This window comes from Anomalospiza imberbis, chromosome 9 (assembly GCF_031753505.1).
Source record: "Anomalospiza imberbis isolate Cuckoo-Finch-1a 21T00152 chromosome 9, ASM3175350v1, whole genome shotgun sequence".
Taxonomy (NCBI): domain Eukaryota; kingdom Metazoa; phylum Chordata; class Aves; order Passeriformes; family Viduidae; genus Anomalospiza; species Anomalospiza imberbis.
Window position 1 is genome coordinate 30,586,130 of NC_089689.1, and position 20,146 is coordinate 30,606,275.

General features: G+C 53.2%; 2 protein-coding genes across 3 annotated transcripts in view; both read right to left on the bottom strand.

Annotated features, from left to right (window-relative positions):
- Window positions 1-510: 510 nt before the first annotated feature.
- Window positions 511-1,681, bottom strand: DIRAS3 (DIRAS family GTPase 3). The gene is made up of 2 exons (XM_068198969.1): window positions 1,557-1,681; window positions 511-1,404 (listed from the first exon to the last, which is right to left on the bottom strand). The coding sequence occupies exon 2, from the start codon at window positions 1,317-1,319 to the stop codon at window positions 723-725; it is 597 nt and encodes a 198-aa protein (XP_068055070.1). The 5' UTR covers window positions 1,320-1,404; window positions 1,557-1,681; the 3' UTR covers window positions 511-722.
- A 4,248-nt stretch (window positions 1,682-5,929) lies between these two features.
- Window positions 5,930-20,146, bottom strand: part of WLS (Wnt ligand secretion mediator) — a 28,076-nt gene continuing 13,859 nt past the window's right edge. For both annotated transcript variants that reach the window (XM_068198971.1, XM_068198970.1), the window contains exons 3-12: window positions 14,876-15,000; window positions 14,271-14,432; window positions 13,374-13,510; window positions 12,873-13,041; window positions 12,617-12,714; window positions 12,038-12,101; window positions 11,685-11,828; window positions 10,319-10,402; window positions 8,712-8,865; window positions 5,930-8,103 (exon numbers count right to left, since the gene is read on the bottom strand). In XM_068198971.1, the coding sequence (XP_068055072.1) occupies window positions 7,994-8,103; window positions 8,712-8,865; window positions 10,319-10,402; window positions 11,685-11,828; window positions 12,038-12,101; window positions 12,617-12,714; window positions 12,873-13,041; window positions 13,374-13,510; window positions 14,271-14,432; window positions 14,876-15,000 (1,247 nt within the window). In that variant the 3' untranslated portion in view covers window positions 5,930-7,993. The remainder of the gene's footprint in view (window positions 8,104-8,711; window positions 8,866-10,318; window positions 10,403-11,684; window positions 11,829-12,037; window positions 12,102-12,616; window positions 12,715-12,872; window positions 13,042-13,373; window positions 13,511-14,270; window positions 14,433-14,875; window positions 15,001-20,146) is intronic.

The window sequence follows — 20,146 nt, forward strand, 5'->3', positions numbered from 1 at the left end:
CAGTTACCTTCATCAGGAGGCAGCTCCTGCTCAAGGACACCAAGGATCACTCCTGCACTGGGAGTGAGAGCACGTGGAAAGTCCTGCCTCAGTGAACAGAGGAAGTTGGGAGTGAAAAAAGTAAAGCAGGAATGAAAGCCTGATTTTATACAGCTGTAATCACTCCCAGAACTGCACAAGTCTCAGCAACTGCACAGCACACAGGAAAACTCCACTTCTGTCATGCAAAAACTGCAGCTTTGGTGGGCAACCCAGTCTGTCCATCAAAAATTTAGGCAAGCAGAGCCACACACATGTTCATTTTTAGAGCAAATGCCTCACTTTGTTAGAGATTTGGTCAACAGATTCCTGAAAACAATTTAACTCTACACATTATAGATTATTTCCTCTGAGTTAACAGGCTGGAGATATTTAAAAACTGGCATGTATTCACAAGAATAGAGAGGTTTGTTTTGACAGACATTTTTTCCCTCTGGAAAACTTCTTACATTTAAAACTTCTAGTCACAGGTAATTGCTAACATGGAACATTTATTGGTTTAAAAAAATAAACATGCAGAAGCCATCCTCCTTAAAAACAATACATACAATTACCCAGTGGGGATTTTAGAGGAAAGCAACCACCTGCAAGGCATGGATTCCTCTAAAATCTCCAGCAGAAATGTATTTTCTGTGGGAGTCCACACTCCAGCTGTGCCGTGCAGCAAGTCCAGCCAAAGGCAATCACATAACAGAGCATTTGCCTTGCAGTTTATCTTTCTTTTTCTGCTGTTTGGATTTCTTTCCATCCACCTGGAGACTGATAGTTCTCCTCTGCTCCAGATTCAAGAGCTCCTGGAAGAGCTCCTGCACGTTGTAGTTCATTTTGGCTGAGGTCTCCATGAAGGCACACTTCCACTTGCTGGCCAGCGCTTGCCCCTCGCTGGCATCCAGCTCCCTCTGCGTGTCGTCACTTTTGTTCCCCACCAACATTATCGGGATTTTCTGGATGTCGCCTTTGATCTGACAAATCTCATCGAATATGGGGTGGAGATCTTCCATGGATTGCCTGCTGGTGACGGAGTACACCAAGATGAAGGCATGCCCTTTGGATATGGAGAGCCGCTGCATGGCAGGGAACTGATGGCTGCCCGTGGTGTCCGTGATCTGCAGGGTGCAGATGCTCTTGTCACAGCTGATCACCTGCCGGTACGTGTCCTCGATGGTGGGGATGTAGGTTTCCCTGAAAGTGCCCCTTACAAAGCGCAGGACCAGGGAGCTTTTGCCGACCCCCGCTGCTCCGAACACCACCACCCTGTAATCATTGCTCTGCTCAGGCATGGTGGCTGCGCCGAGACGCGAGGGCAGGTTTTCACACAGAAAGCCCGACTTCCACCAAGTTTACACACCCCTATGCAGAGGTGGGCTGTGGAGAGGGAGGGGAAAGGGTGCGTTACTGAAATCAGCAATTAATAAACCGCTCCCATCCTTTTTTCTTTAAACAAACCACTATTCCTCCCTACCCCAGCCATGCAGCCCATGCACGTTTAACGCTACGAGAAGAGAATAAGAATTCACCTGCAGCCATCAGCTCCACCGAGCAGCGAAATGGGGCTGAAATCGCCTGGCAGCCGCGGGGAAGAGGTATTCCGTGCTCCAGCCCCGGGAAAGCCGCGCTCAGCCCCCGGGAAGGCGTGCTCCAGCCCCCGGGAAGCGGTACCACCCTCGCCCGGAGCGCCGCCGCCGCCGCCGAGGGAGGGGCGGGGAGGCTCCGTGCCTTCGTAAACCCAGCCTTCCACTCAACCGCCCCGAGAAAATAAATAAATACTCAACACAGCCGCCTGAATTAAAGCCGCTGCAGCCGAGCTCTGCCGCTCCGTCCCGCGCTCCGTGCACAAAGGCGAGTCTCGCCCTCCCTCAGACCCCCAGGAACCGCCGGGCTCTGCCGTCCTCCATCCACCCTGCGCATCTCTCCGCTTAAATTTAGGGCTGATTTAATTTAAAAACTTCAAATCCGGGCCAGGCTTTCGCCCCCACTGACATTTTGCGGGGCAGAGATGCCCTGAGCAGCTTCTCTGCCCTCCTCGGACAAGCCACCGAGCCCTGGGGCCATGGCTAGCAAGGTCCGCTCAGGACCTTATCCGTGTAATCCCTTCCAGCTCGGGATAGTCTGCGATTCCACTGTTTGGTTTCACACCGCCGCATGAAATAAGAGTAGTTGTGTGTCATAATCACAAGCCGTATTTCTCCTCGTTTATTAGGAATTTCCCCCAACGCAGTCTCTCCAAACGCCCTCATGCGGGGACACCGGCGCTCGCACCACCCGGTGCCTGACAGGGGCAGGCGGCCGTGTGTCCCCGCTGTTCCTCCTCCGGCACGGTCGGGGAGCAGAGCTACCCCCGGATCCTCCTCGCCCCGCTCCGCCCCGGGCTCGACTCTGCCCTCACGGCCCCTTCCTGCTGCCCATGGGTTCCCGCCCCGGGCTCGGCTCTGCCCTCACGGCCCCTTCCCGGCCATGGGTTCCCGCCCCAGGCTCGGCTCGGCTCGGCTCTGCCCTCACGGCCCCTTCCTGCTGCCCATGGGTTCCCGCCCCGGGGTCGGCTCTGCCCTCACGGCCCCTTCCCGGCCATGGGTTCCCTCCCCGGGCTCGGCTCGGCTCGGCTCTGCCCTCATGGCCCCTTTCCGGCCATGGGTTCCCGCCCCGGGCTCGGCTCTGCCCTCACGGCCCCTTCCCGCCCCTTCCCTCCCCGGGCTCGGCTCGGCTCGGCTCGGCTCGGCTCTGCCCTCACGGCCCCTTCCCTCCCCGGGCTCGGCTCGGCTCGGCTCTGCCCTCACGGCCCCTGCCCGGCCATGGGTTCCCTCCCCGGGCTCGGCTCGGTTCGGCTCTGCCCTCATGGCCCCTTCCCTCCCCGGGCTCGGCTCGGCTCGGCTCGGCTCTGCCCTCACGGCCCCTGCCCGCCCCTTCCCGCCCGCACGTTCCCGCCCAGGGACCGCCCGCCCTCACGCCCCAAAATGGCCGTCGGCCTCTGAGGGGGTCGGCCCGAAATCAATGCATTTTATGAAGTATTTCTGTTTGTGGGTCATCGACGTTGCAAAATGTGGGGTATGTAAGATTTCCTTAAGAAAGGATGTTTTTCTGATGTTTGAACTTTTGCATGCTTTCAAGCCCAATCAACAAAAAGATTGAATCTGTGAAACAGCAGCCTGCCCTCACGCCCTAACAAGCTCTGAGCGATACCCCTGTATTAAAAAAAAAAAAAAAACCAAATGAATTGTTGGTAGAATTGTTAAGGTTAGGGCTGGGCATGTTTCTCTGCTCTCAGACCTGGGGGAGTTGAACAAAGCTTGGGGTGAACCACTGACAGTGGGCACAGGGAATGCCGGATTTATGGACCACGAGGACATGTGGCAGAACTCCCAAAATGAAGAAGAAATTCATAAAAACAACTCAGTAACTGTGCTGAAATCAGCACTTCTGGAGGAACACTTCCCAGTCCTTCCCCAAGCTCATTCTTCCCAAACCATTTGTGGTTTTCCGAGTTAACATTTATTTTTTCCTCTGATCCTTCTTGCGTTTGTAACGCTGTGGTATTCTCCTATTTTAAATCCACTTCTATCAGCCTTGTAATGCTTCTATCCCAGACCAACAAAAAGTATCTCTTTAGATCTATTTCATACTGCTGTGGAGTTTTTTGTATAACACAAAAAACAAACAAACAAAAAAACCAAACAAAAACCCTGAGGAGTTTCAGTCTTGACATGAGGCCAAAATACCTGGGACAGAACTTGGACCAAGTCCATCCCCATGCAAGGGGAACTAAACCTGAGACCTTAAAAAAGAAATGGCCTCTTTAAAACCAGGTGCCCATTTGTACTGAGATGCTTTGAAAGTTCCTGTCTGAAGTAATAATGATAATAATGAAAACAGGGGAATAAAGCAGAACTGTGAAAGTCCACTAATCAACTTTAGTGGGGTTAACATGGGGCCAAGGAGCACCCCTCACCTTCCTTTTGCTGGAAAAAAATTCCTGTTTATCTTACATCTGCTTTTACGGTTCCTGTCTCTCCAGGCTGGGTCAAGGCTCATAACCTGCAAGCCATTCACTTTGCCTGAATCCCATCATTATTGGGGATTTTCAAAGCAGATTTACAAACCGTCATTTCTGGTGCTTATGAGGTGTTTATTCGCCACAATGAAATGCTGGCTAGGAATGAGTAGCTAATTCGCTCTCCGTGCTAGCCACTTTTGCTCGGTTATCCTATTTTCAGATGTTTTCCAAGCTTTCCGATGGTTCTTTCTAAGAGGTGTTTTATTTAAACCTCCAGATCTAAAGCCTGAAGCTGGGATTGATTTCCCATAATAGGCTCTGACAAGGGAAGAACTCTAAGAGCTCTTGCACAGTGTGGTGTCAGGTGCTAAGTGGGAAGCAGACCCATGACACTTCCATGTGCCCACCACAGATCAAAACCTTCCAAAAATAAATCTGTTGCTGCTCATTGCTTATTTTACCCCAAAAAAGTGCTCTGACGCTGTCCCGTCATCGAGAGCAGGTGACTGTCATTATAACCAGAACTGGAGCTCCTCTCCTGCAGCTCCATCTCCTGCCATTCTGTCCCCAACCCTTCACTGGCATCCTAACAAAATCCCAGAAGACAGCTCTGGGCTGCAGGATTTGGGCTGGGAGAGGGCTCGTCTTTCAGTGTCCCACAACATAGGAATTGTTTGGGGGCTGCTGGAAGTGGGTTTAAACCCCGGCAGCTCCCTTTGCCCAGCCAGTGCTGGCAGTCTCAGGTGGCTTTTCCCATCCCTGCCTGTTCTCACTGTGTCCCTGCGCAGCGACGCGGACACACCGAGCTCCAGGGACAGCCCGGACCCCGAGCAGCACCTTGCAGGCAATTGTGGCTCCCTCACATCACCGAATTCCCACATTTCATTGCCCAGGGATGGCTGGTGTGTGCTCCGTCCAGCCCGGAGCCGGGTTCTGGGGGCAGCAGGTGGCAGCAGAGCCCTACCAGGGCAGGGTGTGCGAGGGGGGTGGCGGTTCTACAGGCGCTGAAATCTCATTTATTCGCTCTTTTGACACTCCTTAGGTCCCAAAGAGCTGCGCTGCCTGTGGCCTGGCTGCAGCGGGAACGGAGCCCTGGGCTCTGCCTAAAGCTCACACCCGGGCCCTCTCTCAGGTGCTGTTTTACCAGGGCAGCCCCTCCGGCAAGGGGGCTTCAGGCTCTTGATGCTGAACTTCGTCTGTTTTCATCAAATTTACCACTACATCCCGAGTGCAAGTCGAAGAATTATTTAGGTTGGAAAAGCCCTCTCGGACCACTGAGTCCAGTCATTCCCCCAGCACTGCTAAGGCCACCACTGCCCCGTGTCCCCAAGTGCCACCCGGCACGCCTTTCAAATCTCTCCAGGGATGGGAACTCCACCCCTGCCCTGGGCAGCTGTGCTAGGGCTGGGCAACGCTTTCCATGAAAAGAATTTTCCCAAATATTCAGTCTAAACCTCCCCTGTTTCCTGTTGTCCTGTCACTTGTTCGCTGGGGGAAGACACCAACACTTTTTTGAAATTTACTTTCCCTGGATTGTAGACAGCCAGACAACACAGGGAGAGCAGGCTCCAAGCAGTGGGCAGCAGCACCTTGAAATATGGCAGCAGATGGAGGGCGATGCCCAAATCAACACTGCAGCAGGGTGATGGCCAACACACAAAGGTCACCGCACAGCTGTGACAACTCCAGGGCTGGCAGGGACAGGAAGAAAAACCCTGCAGCGCTGTTCAGCCTGGAAAAGAGAAGGCTCCGGGGAGACCTTAAGAGCCCCTTCCCGTAATTAAAGGGGCTCCAGGAGAGCTGGAGAGGGTCTTTGGATGAGGGTCTGGAAGGACGGGACAAGGGGGAATGGCTTCCCACTGCCAGAGGAGATTGGAGATGAGGAGAAATTCCAACGACAAATCCACAATATTGTATATTTTATTTAAATTAACAAACCTACATGTTTTCCAGGTTGCTTAAAGCATTCTGTAAAAACTGAACTCAACCTAAACAAAAAAAAAAAAAACCAAGAGGATATATTTTAATAAGACCCAGGGACTATTTCCGAGACATATGAGTTGGGCTGAGGAATGAAGAACTAAAAAACCCACACACGCACGCAGACGCGCCCCGTAAACAAATTGTTAGTGTTTGACACAAAATTTGGTTTGAAAGCTGCAGCTCCCTGCTCGTGGGGAGCCTTTACAAAACGCAATGCTATAGTCTAAGCTGGAAAAGAACCCACGGACACAGCTATGGGAACAACATAAATATCACGTAAGAACCCAGGGGAAAAGGGATGGTAAAGTTGCAAAGTCGAGTGTTCAGCTGGGAATGTTCCGGGGTTACAAGGATGTGCGTCGATTTAATTCACTCCTAATGGAGCAGCTACTACAAGCAGGAACACTGCTTGGACCTGCTTTGCCTCCAGGGGCAGGGGAAGCTGGGGATCCCGGGGAGGGCAAACACAACGAACGGAATTGCTTTAAGAAAATCCAGTAGGAGCTGCAGTTAATACACAGGGAGCAGGCCTTTGGCAGAGGGGTCTGCCCAGTGTGACACGTCCTGACTGGAGGAGCCCCCTGTGATGGTGCCCAGCAATCAAACCCATGCAAAGGGGATCTTGTGGTGCCACCCTCTCTTTCTTCATAGTATTGAGCTTTGATAAATGGATGAGAGTAGATGAATAAATTCTGGAGTGGGGATTGTTATGGTACCTGGAATTGTGATGGCACCTGGGCTGACAGGAATGAGTTTCCCTTCACTGCCGCCCCTAAAATGCTTCAGCAACACACAGCAGCAGCAGATTGTTATCTTGTGGGGCCAGAACTGGGAGGGTGAGTTACATGCCACCAGCAGTTAACACAGACGTTTACTCCTGCCCGCTCATGAGGCTCTCTGCACGCTCCGGGCCATGGAAGGTGTGCCCTGAGCAGCGCAGACCCTTCCCCACCATTCACTTCTCTGAACTGGGCCCAGCAGGGTTCAGCTCGAGCCTCCAGCCCGGAGCAGTTCCCAGTCCCCTCTTTTTGCCAAAGGCCTCCCAGCACGGGGCTGAGCGAGCCTGGCACCCGCGTCTGCTCTGGGAAAGCAAAGATCCACATTAGTGCGTGACCAGCGGATCCTTTCAAGTCCGATAATCCCTGGAAGAATCCAGCTCTGCTCCAGCCTGGCAGCGCACAGAGCGAGACTGCCCAGCTCCCAGGGATGCACTGTAACAAAAGGGGAAGGTGGAGGAAGCCACAAAAGCACGGCAAGCCAAAGGGACTGAGAACAGGGAGGAGCTGGCTGTGGGATCAGCCAGCTGGGAACTTGGATCAGGAGTGCTCTGTTCTCCTGCAACTCAGCTCAGCACCCAGGCTGGCCGTTCCCTGTATCCAGCAAACAGCTGTGAAACCTGCTGAGAAAGCAGTCGCTGCTTCTACTAAAGCCTTACTAACAGCCTACTCCTCTCCCAGCTGTGCTTCATCCAGCGACAGAGGGTGGCTGCAGGGCTGCCCCAAAGATGCAGACAAGGGTCAGTACAGCTACAGTGGTGGAATTAAATGCTTTTACAACAAGGCTCCCCCCTGCAACCAACACCTCGAGCAAGTTGCACACAGGAGCAAACACAGAGTACTGAGCACATGCTCCTGCCTGAGCTCCCTGCAGCACCTTTATGCACCAGCACACCCAGCAAAATCAAACCAGCCCCACGGCAGCTCTGCCCCGGCCCCACGTCCGGACCTGCGACTTTGCAACCTCAGTGCCCTTCCAGCAGGGTTTTACGTGCCCGAGCGTAACACAATATACACAGCCCTCCCCCCAGGAATAACTACACCATAGTAAAGAGTTACAAATGTTCTGCTCGCTGTCGCTGCCCTGTGAATGCACCAGGGACGGGGTGCTCGAGGAGCGGATGCGGCCGGAGGGGTCTCCAGCCAGAGGGACTCGTGTGTCCTCTGCTCCCCACCCCAGGCCGGTCCCTGCTGAGGCACCTCCGTGTCACTCCTGAGCCTCCTTCCGAGCCAGCTTGTACACCTCCGTGGGCCCGTCCACGTGGGTGATGGTGGTGGTGAGCTGCAGCTCCTCCCCGCTGTTCACCCCCAGGTCACCTGAGAAACAAAGGTGTTTCAGTGCGGTCTCACAATAAAATACGGGACTATTCCAAAGGAAAAGATCCAGTTTATTCCCTCCAGCCGCTCAGCTGCCTAAGCCACAGACCAGCGACTTTCCTATAAATTATTTTATTTACAGTTATTTAAATAGAAGCACAAGAAACACATTGAGGGGCCGTAGCATGTCCAGAGAAGGGAATGGAGCTGGGGAAGGGGCTGGAGCCCCAGGGAGGCTGAGAGAGCTGGGAAGGGGGCTCAGCCTGGAGAAAAGGAGGCTCAGTCGGAACCATCTGGGTCTCCACAACTGACAGGAGGGTCTTTTTTCTCCACTCCTCATCCCTCCATCTCAGCTACACAGTTCCATCTGGGCAATGCTAAAAGGCACAAAAACCACCCCGATGGTTCCAGCCAGCCTTGGCTAAAAGTCAAACCCGTCTAACCCAGCTATTAATTCAAGTGCCTGCTTGGAAACCCAAACCATCATTTGCAAAACTTTTCAAGGCGCTGAGTGTGCACTTGGGCCAAAAAAAAAGGCACAGAAGGCACCCCCTACTTTGTACCTCTTTGTCCCCATGAGAGCCTTCAGGTCATTTGGGGACATTTACCATTGGACTGGTCTTCGCCGTAGTTCTTGTGGGATGGCGCGTAGAGGAACATGAGGGCGAACACGTAGAGATTCCACATCCCGTAGATGCCGGTGAAGAAGGCGCTGTTCACCTGGATTGTGATGTCCCCCCACTTCCAGTGGCCTTCTGTCACCTGTCCAGGGAAAACAGACATGGACAGGCCATCAGGAAGAGCAAATTCCGTAAAGACGCAGCCTTGGAGTACATCAGTGAGAACAGCATCAATCCAACAGGACGGAGGAAATGGAGTGTAACAGGTTCAGTGAGGCAGAAGTCAGGCTGGGATTCTCCTCTTCAGACTCAGTCTGCAGGGAGAAAATGCTCCTGACAGAGTGATTCCCTCAGGACTTCTTCAGCTCTGGTGTCTCATTTACTGTGACTGAACCACTGTGCTCTGCGATACTCCCACCACAAGCATGGGCTCAGCACAGATTGGCACACAAAGGGCACTACCTGGGGACACCACTGACATCCCAAAACATCCACCTGCTAAAAATAGACCTTTTATAGCAGGAAAACCAGCGTGAATAATGGGGGAATTGATGTGCTGAGCACGGCTGCCTGAGGAGGGGCCAGGCTGACAGCACCAGCCTGCCACATGCCGAGGGCTCTGAACATCCATGAAAATATCATCAATATTAATATTCCTTGAAGATACACAGACTGCTCAGGCTGCAATGTTGCTTTCTATTAAAGAACAACATCAAGGCCAAGAAGAAAACTAAAGTAGCTTAAAAAGAGAGCCATGGAGATGGTCTGAGGGCTGGAACCCCTCTGCCATGGAGCCAGGCTGGGAGAGCTGGGGGTGCTCACCTGGAGAAGCAAAAGATCCAGGGAGAGCTCAGAGCCCTTCCAGGGCCTGAAGGGGCTCCAGGAGAGCTGGAGAGGGACTGGGGACAAGGCAGGGAGGGACAGGACACAGGGAATGGCTCCCACTGCCAGAGGGCAGGGATGGATGGGACATTGGGCAGGAATTGTTCCCTGGCAGGGTGGGCAGGCCCTGGCACAGGTGCCCAGAGCAGCTGTGGCTGCCCCTGGATCCCTGGCAGTGCCCAAGGCCAGGCTGGACACTGGGACTCAGAGCAGCCTGGACAGTGGAAGAAGACGAGATGGGCTTTAAGGTCCCTTCAGCCCAAGCCAGTCTGTGACTCCATGATTCAAGCAGTGATGAAAGCGCTTTGGTACAGAGGTGACATCGGTGCACAGGACTAACAGGTACAGCTACTGCTGGGCACAGCAGGGCTGCAGTCAGCCCAGAGAAGGTTGGATGCTGTCACGTCTCCGTGGGCACACAAAGCCACCCGAGTGTTTCAGTGTGAACAGAACATTTTCCTCTCGCTGAGTTCTCAGAAATGACTAAAGCCTGTTGGCCGATCTCTGCACAGCGCGGCCCCAGCGCTCCCTGGGAGCCAAGGGCCTTTGTGCTGGCTCCAGCCTCAGCAACTGCATGGCAGAGCTTCAAATAAACCAAAACAACTTCTTCAAAAGCAACTTGTTATCAAACGTGCTCAGAACAGGCCAGTCCGGTCTGACCAGCGATGAGCGGCGTCTGATGCTCTCCCGGGGAGCCCAGAGCCACCCCTCACCTGGCTCACGATGAAGAAGATGACGGTCATGGCTGCACAGGCCAGGGTGATGAGCATCAGGAACTTGAACCTAAAAATCAGCCCCTGTTTAGAGAGAAATGTCACTGGTCACATTAACAGAATCCACAAAACCCATTTTTGGTTTTCGGATAGACAAGACACGAGGATAAAAAATAAAAAATAAAACAAGGGTCCAACCCACGAAACCCCAAAGCAAAACAACCTCCACCCACTCCTGTGCCGTGCTCAGCACAGCCCATATCCTCCGCTCCCCACACGTCTGCGCTCCTGCCGGAAGCTCCGCGCGGGGTGGGCACGTCTGGACAGCGCTGCCTTTCCATGACATTTGCCCGGTGACTGATTGAGCAGCAGTTAATTGAGCGGAAGAGGTGGCACAGCAGGCTGCAGGGGGCACGGCCCGACGGCTCACGGCTCTTGTGAAACAAACACGTGGCGGGGCCGGTGCCCCAGCGTGGGCTCGGGGTCTCACCACACTCATCCTCACCCCCAGCCCGGCTGCAGCGATTCCAGCGTCTGCAAACCCTGGCTGGCTAGCACAGAACGGAGATTCCGAGACAAACTCCTTGGCTGGCAATCCCGCTGCCCACCGCCCCTGCGTTCACTGGTTCTACATTTTTACTTACAAATTCTTTTGGCTTTGGGTGAGTGCGTGGGTTTTTTTAACCTGGTTCTGGAATTTAGGTGGAAATGTCAGTGTCTGCGTAATTACCCTGCCACACCACGACAACAAAGGACTATTAATTTAACTCTTCCACACCAGATCCGTGCTCCCCAGATGTTTGGGCGTGGAGTGTGACAGCAGCAGCTTTGCACCACAAGCTGAACCCCTGTGCCTCCTGCTAGAGGGAAGAACACTCAGTATCTCCTTCAAATTCTTACAAGTCCAATTTTCTAATTTTTATGTGCATTCCTGATGGGTGATAACGACTTGTTTAAAGAAGAAGTGACCATAATTTAACAGAACGACTTTGGGGATAAATATTTGTACCCCTGTAGAAGCAGGTTAAGCACTGAGAGTGAGCTCCTCGGCTTTGGCAGCAGACAAATCAGGTAGGATGGAAAAACATACAAAATCATGGGCTAAAAATGGGGATAATGGAGAAAATGTGTTGTGCTTTGACCCTCCAGCAACTCCGTAAGGAAACAACAACCCCAAAAATCCAAATTTATACCCTGAAAAACCAGATGGTCTTAGCAAGACCTCCCACTAAACACAAAAATTAATATTAGAGGAGGAGAAATGGAAGTATGAGGAGATTATGGATAAAGGGGGTCTCAGAACAGACTCTGAGGTCCAAAATGTCTTTTAAAAACAAGGAATCTGTGCCCCAAGGAGGACCCTTACCTCGTAGTGAAGGCGGCGAGCCTTGCTCATGGCAGGGAGGCTCGACTGCTTCCCACTGATGTTTCTGAACACTTGGAAGACCATAAAACACAGGAAGAGAAAATAGAGGCACAGGCAGATCCCTGCGACTATAATAAAGGCCATCTGTGCAGAGGAAGTTAAGGGAACATGCTACAAGCTAACAGGAAATCCTAGAAAACATTATCCAGGTGATTGTGATATTCAGTTCCCCAGTGATCTCCTGCAGTGCCTGAGCCAGCCCCTGCGCCCCAAAAGCAGGGAGTCTGCCCGCACCTCCCAGGGACCTGGCAGGAGGGAGCACCTCCCTCTCCCACAAACCAGGGGAAGGATACAGCCAGCTCCGTGCCCACCTCAGTGGTCCAGATGCTGTAGAAGGGGTTCTTGAGCTGCACTCCCCTGCAGAGAGAAGAGAAAACACCAACTGTCAGAGGGCTCAGAGGGCTCCTTGACCACTCTGCAGCCTGGGAATCACAGAATCAGGGAACATCCTGCATTGGAAGGACCCACAGGAATCACTGATCCGGCTCCTGCCCTGCACAGACACCCCAACAATCCCACCCTGTGGCTGAGAGCGTTGTCCCAATCTTCCTGGAGCTCCGGCAGCCTTGGGGCCGTGCCCATTCCCTGGGGATCTGTTCAGTGCCCAGCACCCTCTGGGGGAAGAACCTTTCCCCAAGGTTCTGCAGGGGAAAAGCCAGCTGTGCTGCTTTCCCATGTGGGTCAGGAGAAGGTGAGGTGGGAAGTGTTTCCACAGCCAGCACACTTAGGAGCATCCACAGGAGCCTCTCCTGGCTCTGGGACATGGGGCTGTGCACCCAGCCATGGGGTTGAACTGCTGGTCCCTGCTGCAGGAGGTGGCCAGGAAACTCTGCTCTGGGATGGCCGAGCCTGGGCAGTGCAGCTGCACCCACCTCTCGCACATGTCGAAGATGAAGAGGCAGAAGGAGCCCACAGCGATGGGTCCAACCTGCTTCCAGTAGCCCGAGAGCCGATTCCGCTCATTCTGGTCCTGGTCACCAGGTGGGGAGGAGGAGAAAAAGGAAAAGCAAGTTAGCCTGGAATCCCCTCAGCTGGTGCAAGTCTCGCCAGCATCATGTCCAACCATCGGCTGCCAGGTTTTCCTGGAAGCGGGGCTGGAAACCACCTTCCCATGGGTGTGGTACCCACCATCATGTGCTCCCCACAGAAGATGATCCAAAATGAGAGCAGCATGGCATAGAAGATGCCCTGTCGAATGTCTCCAAAGAGCAGCATCCAAGTCCAGTCAAATCCGATGGAAAACCACTCCACGGGGATGTTAATGAACGTCATGGAAATTCCCAGAGCAAAGATGACCCTGGAGAGGCACAAACACCATCTCTGCACATCCCAGTGTGCGAGGGAAGGACAGAGCCCCAAAAGCCAAAGCTGTGCGTGGAGAGCAACAGAAGGAAATCCAGCACTTTTTGGGAAGTGTCACCTACTGCCACCAAACCACCTAGGACTGAGCTCCTTTTTCTCCAGGGGTTTAACAGGAGAGAGAAGCTGTGGAGGTCTCCAGCTCCCAGTGTGCCTGGGAGGAGGGGGGGGGATGGAGAAGAGACAATTCCTATCTCCCAACCATGGGCTCTGCCTGGGAGCAATGACCACCTCATTGGGTCCCCTGGGCCACCACGGGCCCCTACTCACTTCTCCAGCAGGACGGGGGCGCGCGTCATCAGCGTGATCCTCCTCCAGTACCACACCATGATGATCAGAATGCTGGGCGTCAGGAAGGTCTTCATGGCAAACCACACCTTGGTGAAGCCTCCGTTTTGATGGATGCCCTGAGGAAAACCAGGGTACAGGGTTTGACACCATCATCCTGTGCTTCTCCTCATGGAGTGTCAGGAGAGGCACACACGTGCAAGTGCATCCCAATGATGGTTTGGCCAGTGATGGACGGAGAACGGGTGCCCACTGAGCCCCCAGGCCACCTGGGCAGGTTCCAGAAGGTCTGAGAACAAATGCCAGCAGGCACTGCTTCCATGGCGAGGGAGAGAGGGAATTCTGACACAGCATGGAAAAAGCTGGCAGAATTACTCCCAGACAAGTAACAAGATCCTCATGGAGCCAAGTCACCCCTGGTGGGAAGAGCATTGGCTCATTAACATGTTTCTCCAGCCACGCGTCCTCCCACCGCTGTCTGCAGCCACCACAGCCGTGGTGGGAGGGCTCCAGCTGGGAAAAGCATCCCTGCTCACCCAGCCTCGAGGGTGGGCAGAGCAAGCATCACTGACAGCCTTCCCACACATGGCCACAGCCAAATCCAGGACAGACCAGGCCCCCTCTGAACCCTCCTGTTCCTCCTTAGCCCCTGTCCGTAACAAGGACTGCATCCCAGGCAGACTGTGGCGGGAAGCAGAGGACACAGGGAGCTGAGAGCCTTGGGAAGAGGCCAGCTCTGGAGGCCTAGAGAGGGCTCCTGAGAAGAGCAGGGCATTCCCAGGGAGGAGGACAGTCCCCCTGGAGGCAGAGGAGCTGGGGCAGGAGCTGCAGCAGCCCGGGCACAGATGCCGGGTGGCAGAGGAGGGACAGGATGCTCACCACGAGGCGGATGTCCTTGATCTCGCCGATGCCCACGTTGATGCCCTTCCTGTCGTTGACGGGCAGGCGGATGTTGATGAGGTAGTACTTGTGTGCCACGCTGCCGATCTCCATGAAGGGCAGGAAGTCGCAGTCGTAGTGACGGCCCTCGGACTCCACGGTCTGCAAAGGGCAGGAGCAGAACCACGGCCCTCAGCCCCCGGGACCAGCACACCACAGAGCCCTCCAGCTGGGAGCACCGGGAGCACCCAGAGCCTGAGACAGTGGCTGAGGGACACTTCTCCTCGTGGTTTTGACTGTTTAGGATCACTGAGTAGGTACAGTTTGACCTCAAACAGGTTCACATTTCAGGCTTTAATGGGAGCCTTCCAAGATGAACCCTCTACAGCTCCCTAACAGGAGATGGGAGCCAGGGGGGGGAATTGGCCTTGTCTCCCAGATAAAAAGTGACAGGACAAGAGAAAACAGTCTCAGGTCATACCAGGGGAGGTTTAGCTTGGATAACGGGGAAATTTTTTTCATGGAAAGGGCGATTCCATGGTCCTGTGATTGGAAGAGGACAACTCCCACTCAGCCCCACCACCAGTGTCATTCAGATTCCTTACTTTTGGAGAGCCAAAGGTGCACTTCAGCTTCCTGATCTCTATGGCATGTGCTATTTCCTCCCAGTCATCGAACATGTCATCACGATAGGCCAGTGACACATCCAGGGTGATCTCTGCATTTTCCTCTGCAACAGCAAGGAGACAGGAGGCTCAGAAGGTTCCCAGAGTCATTAAAAAACACGACACAAAGTTTCTTTGTGAAGATAATTAACAAACTGAAGTTGAGCTATGCTGGCCTAGCTGGGAAAAAACTCAGAACCAGTCACACACAACAGCACTGATATTTTCTATACATCTTGTTTAGCTTCAGTTGTTCTACTGAAGAGTTTTGGAGCTCTCCCTTCCTCACCTACAGAACATTTTAGAGCCCTCCCCTGCTCCTCCACACCTGCCCTGACTTGTTCCTGCCTCTGCAGATGGCCCAGCTCGCACGCCAGTGACACACACAGAGCTCATGGCCTGGCAAGGTCACACATCCCTGTGGGAGCAGCAGCTCGTCCCCTCCTGGCCGTGTGCACAGTGACAGTCTGGGACACAGCTGCTGGGAAAGGTGCTCCCGGCAGGACACTGCCAGGGGCTCCTTGCTGCCAGGAGGGAATGAGGCTGGATCAGGCTCCTTCAGGCTGGAACAGGCTCACTGAGGAGCCATAACTGAGCGAGTTCATGCACTGGAGCTGCAGCTGAGGCTGCCAAGGAGCATCAACATGTTTAAAAACCTGAGGCAAGTCTGTACCAGCTCCACCAGCTGGAGAATCCTCCTGTTTACCAGGCACAGATCCCAGGGAAGGCTCTGAACGAGGAACATGCTCCAAAATGAGCATGTGCATGTTACAGCCCAGCCTTCTTTTGCATGGCACCAAACCCTTAACAGCCACAGCTGCTGGAAAAGCTCCAGAACCATCCACTGTGGAGAAGCACTGGGAGATGGCTCCAGAACCATCCACTGTGGAGAAGCACTGGGAGATGGCTCCAGAACCATCCACTGTGGAGAAGCACTGGGAGATGGCTCCAGAACCATCCACTGTGGAGAAGCACTGGGAGATGGCTCCAGAGCCATCCACTGTGGAGAAGCACTGGGAGATGGCTCCAGAGCCATCCACTGTGGAGAAGCACTGGGAGATGGCTCCAGAGCCATCCACTGTGGAGAAGCACTGGGAGATGGCTCCAGAGCCATCCACTGTGGAGAAGCACTGGAAGATGGCTCCAGAACCATCCACTGTGGAGAAGCACTGGGAGAGGGCTCCAGAACCATCCACTGTGGAGAAGCACTGGGAGATGGCTCAAGAACCATCCACTGTGGAGAAGCACTGGGAGATGGCTCCAGAACCATCCACTGTGGAGAAGCACTGGGAGATGGCTCCAGAACCATCCACTGTGGAGAAGCACTGGGAGATGGCTCAAGAACCATCCACTGTGGAGAAGCACTGGGAGATGGCTCCAGAACCATCCACTGTGGAGAAGCACTGGGAGATGGCTCCAGAGCCCATCTTTTCAGCTATATTTGTGTTGGGAATACGTGGTGGCACACTCATCCCACCGGATGGGAAGGGGCGTGGATGGGATCTGTGGTTGGCAGTTCTATTTTTACGCCCTTCGGAGGTGGCCGGGTTGTGCATCTGATGTGGACACTTCAGGATTTTTCTGAGCATTTTCTGGTGCACGTGACCTCTACCCTCCAGATCCATATGCAGTCCCTTTCCAGAGCTGCCAGGAGTTGGGTTTCCATGAAACACGAATTTGCCATCTCAGATCCGCTGTTTAGGAGACCAGCAAAACAGATAAATGGGAACATAAGGTTGAACTTGGCCCGGCTAAAAAGAACCATGAACTCCATTTCAGAAGCCATAAAACCAACTGGAATGCTTGGGATTATATCCAAGAAAAACAGCTTTCAGGATTTCATTTTTGCAGTCCAAGCTGCTGCTGCCATGGAGTATGAAAACCAGAAGGCAGAAGATGAACTGCTGCATGCCTTTCCAGACCAATGGATTAGAGGCTCCCTCTGGAATTCCATCAGTCTCTCTGCTGGGGTGACACCTCCCCTAGGAAATGAGTTTTGTGCAAAGACCCTTCAGGGCTGTCAACATAAAATACAGATATATCCATATATTTCAGCACAGCAGACGGATGGCAGAGCTGTGTTTGTGGTTGGACTCCATCTTAAAGGTCTTTTCCAACTGAAATGATTCCATGATAACCCTACGCCAGCCTTCCATCAGCAACTCCCATTGTCCCTGAGGAACAAATGAGGACAGTGACAGAGAACCAAATCTTAAGAAGATTCGTGCCTTATTCCCATTAATCAGGTGGTGAACAGGCAATTTTCTGGGGAGGGCAAGGTGTCCTTTTCCTGCACAGCATTAAACTGAGAGGGAACAGGATCAGATTTATCAGGGACGAATCCTTCCCTGGCAGGGTGGGCAGGCCCTGGCACAGGTGCCCAGAGCAGCTGGGGCTGCCCCTGGATCCCTGGCAGTGCCCAAGGCCAGGCTGGAGCAGCCTGGCACAGTGGGAGGTGTCCCTGCCTTGGCAGGGGTGGCACTGGGTGGGCTTTGAGGTCCTTCCAACCCAAATGAGGACAAGACACGCTCCTGGAGGTTTCCCAGCCCTGAGCTCTGTGACCTCCCCCCACCGAGGGACTCCCTGCTCATGCTCCAAGCACCACCAGTGTCATTTTTCCCACTGGCATTTTCCTGCCCAGGAGCTTTTCCATGAATCACTTTATAGGACAATACTTGCCCAGGATATCTTCACTTACATTACAATGGCCTAAAAATAGTGGAGTTGTTTCAGGAGGGGGCTCTGTGCCAGCTGCACACTAACACAGCTGGCTGGGGAGAAGCCTATGGCAGGCAAACAGAAATGCTGGAATTATTTCCATTACACTTCCATGCTTCACTAGCTCCCTAAAATTACAAAACCTACCAAAAAGCCCAAGGCTGGATGAATTAGAAAAGGAGGCTGCAGCACTCTGCCCTCTCACTGTACACAGTTGCTTTCCAGCTGCAAAGAAACTCCATCTCCTTCCTCTGGCCCCCTTCTTTCCCAGTTCTGGGAAGGGTTTTAATAATTGAGTGCACAATACATCAAGAAAGGAAAGGGACAGCACAGAAATAGCCTCTTCCTCAGAGGAACAGCCTGAGTCTCTCCCAGCTTTTTGGGAAGGATAAACTCAGCTTCTAAACATCTGCATTCCAAAAAAATCTGTTTCAAAACCACTGCAAGTCCAGAGGGAGATCCCAAGGTGAAGGTGATTTAGGGCTGGTTGCTCCTCTGAAAGGTGAGATCCCACTGGGTATTCCAGGAGGCTCAGCCCCTGCCAGGCTCTTACCAGGGCTGCCCTTTCCCTCTGTCCCAGAACAACCCTTTCTGGCTGGATGAGGAGAGCTGACACAGGTTCTGGATGGGGAGAGCTGACACAGGACTGACTCCAGCTCTCTGTGGATGAGGAGTCAGCCATGAGTCACCAACATTTCCCAACAGGCACAGCCCAGCTGCCCCTGCCCCAGGAGGGTTTTGGCACCCAGCACCCTGAAAAACTGAATGCAGGTTTACTCTTTGCCTTGGCCTTGCTTAGGAATTGCAGGGGAAGAGGACAAGGGCATTGGAGGAAACAAGCAGGAGACAGTTTGCTGTGGCCCGGAAACCTCCCTGGTGAAGGCCAAGGGTTACTGGCAGAGCCCAGGACCCTGCACAGCACCTTCAGACCCTGCAGTGGAGCGACAGGAGCCAGGAGGGCAGGATGTGCCCCAGGCAGCAGCTTCTTCAGGAGGATAAATCTTGTGCAGTTCCCAGCAGAGCTGCTTTCCTGGATGATCTCAGGCAGCTCCAAGACAGTTTTCAGGACAGTGACCAGAGGCTTCAGCAGCTGTGGCGCCTTCCAGGAGTGGCCCTGGTTTGGCACCAGCCCCTGCTGGCATCAGCCACAGCAGGAGAAGGCCTGGAGGGCTCAGAGCCCCAGAAGAAACTTGATTTGTTGCTTTAAAAGAAGATCTGAGGTTCTTTCACATCCTTATCACTGTCCCTTTCGAGAAGCTGATCCCAATCACCTGATCAATGAGGCCCTTTCATTTAACAGCAGGGGACAGACACACAAGTGCAATTAATTCAGCTGAACAAATCTGCTGTTTATTTCTTCAAAAGCTGTTACAACACAATCTAGCAAGCAAGAAATGCGTTACTAGTTCCTGAGATTCTGCACTTAATTTGCACCTGCCTTCAGCTTGGTACAAAGTGTTGGACAATCCCCAAACCTCCTTTTTATTACCCAGCAGGTGGCCCTAGATGAGCTGTTCTGCTTTGAGGTCTCAAAAAAACCTCCCACCTTTGCAGGACTCAGTCACTGAAGGGCACCAAGCCGAAGCAAAGGCTCTGCTCTCGCAGCCAGAAATGCTGCCAGAGGCTGGGTTAGCATTCCAGCAGCCTGCCCCAAGGGCTCGGCCAGCTCCTGACTCCGGCACGGTGGCTCAGCTTGAAAATCCTTGGGATAAAGAGCTGTTTCCCTAATGCAATCATCTGTTCAAGTAGAAGGAGGTGAGGCCTTAACAAAGGCACAAAGCTGCTCTCTCTGTATTCCAGAGATAATTATAGGGATAAGAACACAGGTGAAAGCTTTCTACAATCTCATTTCTAACTTATCTTAACGATAATGCATTAAATCATCCCTGCTCCATCTCTGCAAGTGCTGAAGGTTAGACAGGGCTTGGAGCAGCCTGGGATAGTGGAAGGTGTCCCTGCCCATAGCAGGGGATGGAAATGGAGCTCTGAGGTCCTTCTCAACCCAAACCAGTCTGGGATTTTAGGATAAATAGCTGGAGGAACAGTTCCACACTGAGCAGGAAGGGGCCAAGACACAAAGATGGCTAAAAAAGCTCCTAACCCCATCTAACTCTTTGAACTGATTCCACCCCATGGATCCCTGAGCATGGAGCCAGCCCCACAGCCAGGCTGGAGCCAGGGCAGGAGCTCCACACACCCAGCTCAACCAGTCTGGAAAGCAAATTGTTTATTCACTGGAGCTTACAGTTAGAGAGGGATCTTCCCCAAACACTTTAAAACATGCAAACACATGGACAACTTCCCTTCCAGGGAGGGCCAGAGCAGTCCTGCCCGTGCTGCTCTCAATGTAATTTTGCAGGTTTAATGCAGGATTATTTCTGAGTTTGGAGGGGGGAGTTGTGTGTTTTGTGTGTGGGGTGGGGAGGGTGTTACATATTTATTTAGTATTTATATAATAGCTTCAAACAGAGAGAAGGGCAATTAAAGTTAGGT

Bases quoted from the DNA above. Each gene is read 5' to 3' on its own strand.
- DIRAS3 (XM_068198969.1), bottom strand. From the start codon at position 1,319: ATGCCTGAGCAGAGCAATGATTACAGGGTGGTGGTGTTCGGAGCAGCG.